Below are 2,500 nucleotides of genomic sequence, written 5' to 3'. Positions count from 1 at the left end.
GAGAAGAGAGTAGAAGGAGAGAGAAGAGTGAGAAGAAGAGAAGATGAGAGAGTAGAAAGAAAGAGAGAAATAGAAGAGAGAGAGAATAAGAGCGAGAGAGAGTAAAGAGAGAGAAGAGAAGTGATAGAGAGAAAGAGAGCGAGGAAAAGAGAGAGAGAAGAGAGTGAGAGAGGAGGGAGAGAGAGATGAGAAGAAGAGAGAGGAGAAGAGAGATAGATTCAGATAAGAGGGTTATAGAGTGACTAGATCGAGCCGACTAGACTATGAGAAAAAATAAAAGGAGAGGCGAGAGGGCGAAATAGAGAGAGAGGTGGACTTGTATACGAGTCGATCTCTGAACGTTGGCGCATTTCCCATCTATCGATTACCCTGGCTCGCCTTTGGAAATAGATAACGTTTATGGATAATGCTGATAATGATAATAATGAGTAGAATGATAATGAGGATGATAATAATGGTAATGGTAATAATTGTAATGACTTTGATGATTATGATCATGATAAGAGTAATAATAATTATAACGATGACGATATGATAATAATGATGATAATAATAATAATAACAATAATAATAATAGTAATAATAATAATAATAAGAAGAATATCATCATCATCACCATCATTATTATTTTCATTATTATATATGTATGTGAGAGTGAGTGTGTGTGTGTAGTAGTAGTAGTAGTAGTAGTAGTAGTAGTTGTAGTAGTATAGTAGTAGTAGTAGTAGTAGTAGTAGTAGTAGTAGTAGTAGTAGCATGTAATACATTTTTTATATCTGGTATTTTTTTTTTTTACTAACCGAACTTTTCCTTCTTCCAGAACTGCATAGCTCGTGCCATGTACGACAATGTCGCCGAGTCACCCGACGAGCTGGCTTTCCGTCGTGATGATGTGCTCACTGTGCTGGAGCAGAACACAGCTGGCATGGAAGGGTGGTGGCTGTGCTCCCTGAAAGGACGACAGGTAGGACCCCCCGCCCCGTACCTCCTCGTGTGTGTGCTGAGTTCTTGCTTGAGGCTCTTCCTTGTCTGTATTGAGGCCATCGTCTTGGGCTCTCTGTGGGGACGTCGATGGGAGTGTGGCCTGTGGGATTTTCCTTTTTTTTTACTGTTTTTCTTCTCTGCTCCCCCACCCCTTTTTTTCAGTTAGGTTTGGTCATCTTTGCCACCTTATATATAGTCTGACAGCTTCAAAGCCTGCAAAAAGTGCAATTGCAATAATATATCCCATTGTCACTTTCATATAATTTCCGTGTGCTGGTTTCCTGTCTCATTTAAAGCCATTTCCCCGTCTTGCTGGGTATTTAAATCTCTCTCTGGTAGATTATGCATGCAGAACTGATGAATGAAAGGGTAAATTTTATTCCTGGAGTTTGACCCTATTGCAAGAGCTCATTTGTTGCAGTACCTTGTTGATTGGGTAGATGGTTCGTTTTTTTTCTTTGATAAGGGAATGGCAATGTACTTTTAGGCTCGTGTAGAAAACTGGCAGATTCTCGAGACACTGACTACATTTCTCTCTCTCTCTCTCTCTCTCTCTCTCTCTCTCTCTCTCTCTCTCTCTCTCTCTCTCTCTCTCTCTCTCTCTCTCTCTCTCTCTCTCTCTCTCTCTCTCTTTCCTTTTCTTTTTTCTCTTCTTTCATTTAATAAAGGATGAGTTCGATGAATAAAAGGGATTAATTGCACCTGTATTTGTGATTCATTCAGGATTTGTCCGGTGAATATGTTGATGAATTTCATCTCTTATTTGATTTGCATATTATAAAGTTCTAGAGTGTGGACTATGTTGACGTGTAGATAGAGCCTCAGACAGATTGACATTATTTATCATTTACTTTCTAAGAAATACTTGGTTTTTACATATGAGGTGCAATGTCACATTTTGGAACCAGAACATATCATTTTTATGTCGGTAAAGAAAGCTATTTGTAGGTTCGTTTGCATGTACTACTTCTTTTGGTGTTATTTTATTGTTTTTATTGTCTGATTGTTTTATATATTTATATTATTGTTATTATTATTGTATTATTATTATTTTATTGTATTATTATTATATTACTTATTATCTATTATAATATAATATATATATATTATTATATATATAATATTATTATTATTGTTATTATTATTATTATTATTATTATTATTATTACTGTTACTATTACTATTATTATTACTATTAATTTAATTGATTAATAATTAATATATATTATTATTTATTTTATTATATTATTATTATTATATTTATATATATTATTATTATCATTATCATTATTACCATTATTACCATTATTCCCTCTCTCCCTCCCCGACAGGGCATTTGTCCGGGCAATCGGCTGAGGATCCTGCCCGGCGTCTACGACACAGGCACGGGAATGGCCAGCCTGTCCTCGCTCAGCTCCCCCAACAGCGCGGCCACCACCTCCCCCACCACGCCTGCTCGCCTCTCCACCACGAGCCCTGTTCCGAGACCGCAGCGACCCCTCTCCAACAAGGTGTT

The 2,500-nt window shown here is 37.0% G+C and overlaps 1 protein-coding gene across 2 annotated transcripts in view; it reads left to right on the top strand.

The window, feature by feature from the left end:
• Window positions 1-2,500, top strand: part of LOC119582843 (breast cancer anti-estrogen resistance protein 1-like) — a 69,098-nt gene that overhangs the window by 60,493 nt on the left and 6,105 nt on the right. For both annotated transcript variants that reach the window (XM_037931317.1, XM_037931316.1), the window contains exons 2-3: window positions 821-964; window positions 2,316-2,495. In XM_037931317.1, the coding sequence (XP_037787245.1) occupies window positions 821-964; window positions 2,316-2,495 (324 nt within the window). The remainder of the gene's footprint in view (window positions 1-820; window positions 965-2,315; window positions 2,496-2,500) is intronic.

Source organism: Penaeus monodon, chromosome 16 (assembly GCF_015228065.2).
Source record: "Penaeus monodon isolate SGIC_2016 chromosome 16, NSTDA_Pmon_1, whole genome shotgun sequence".
Taxonomy (NCBI): Eukaryota; Metazoa; Arthropoda; class Malacostraca; order Decapoda; family Penaeidae; genus Penaeus; species Penaeus monodon.
Note: the sequence above shows the minus strand (reverse complement) of the source record. Positions and strands in the feature narration are given on the sequence as shown.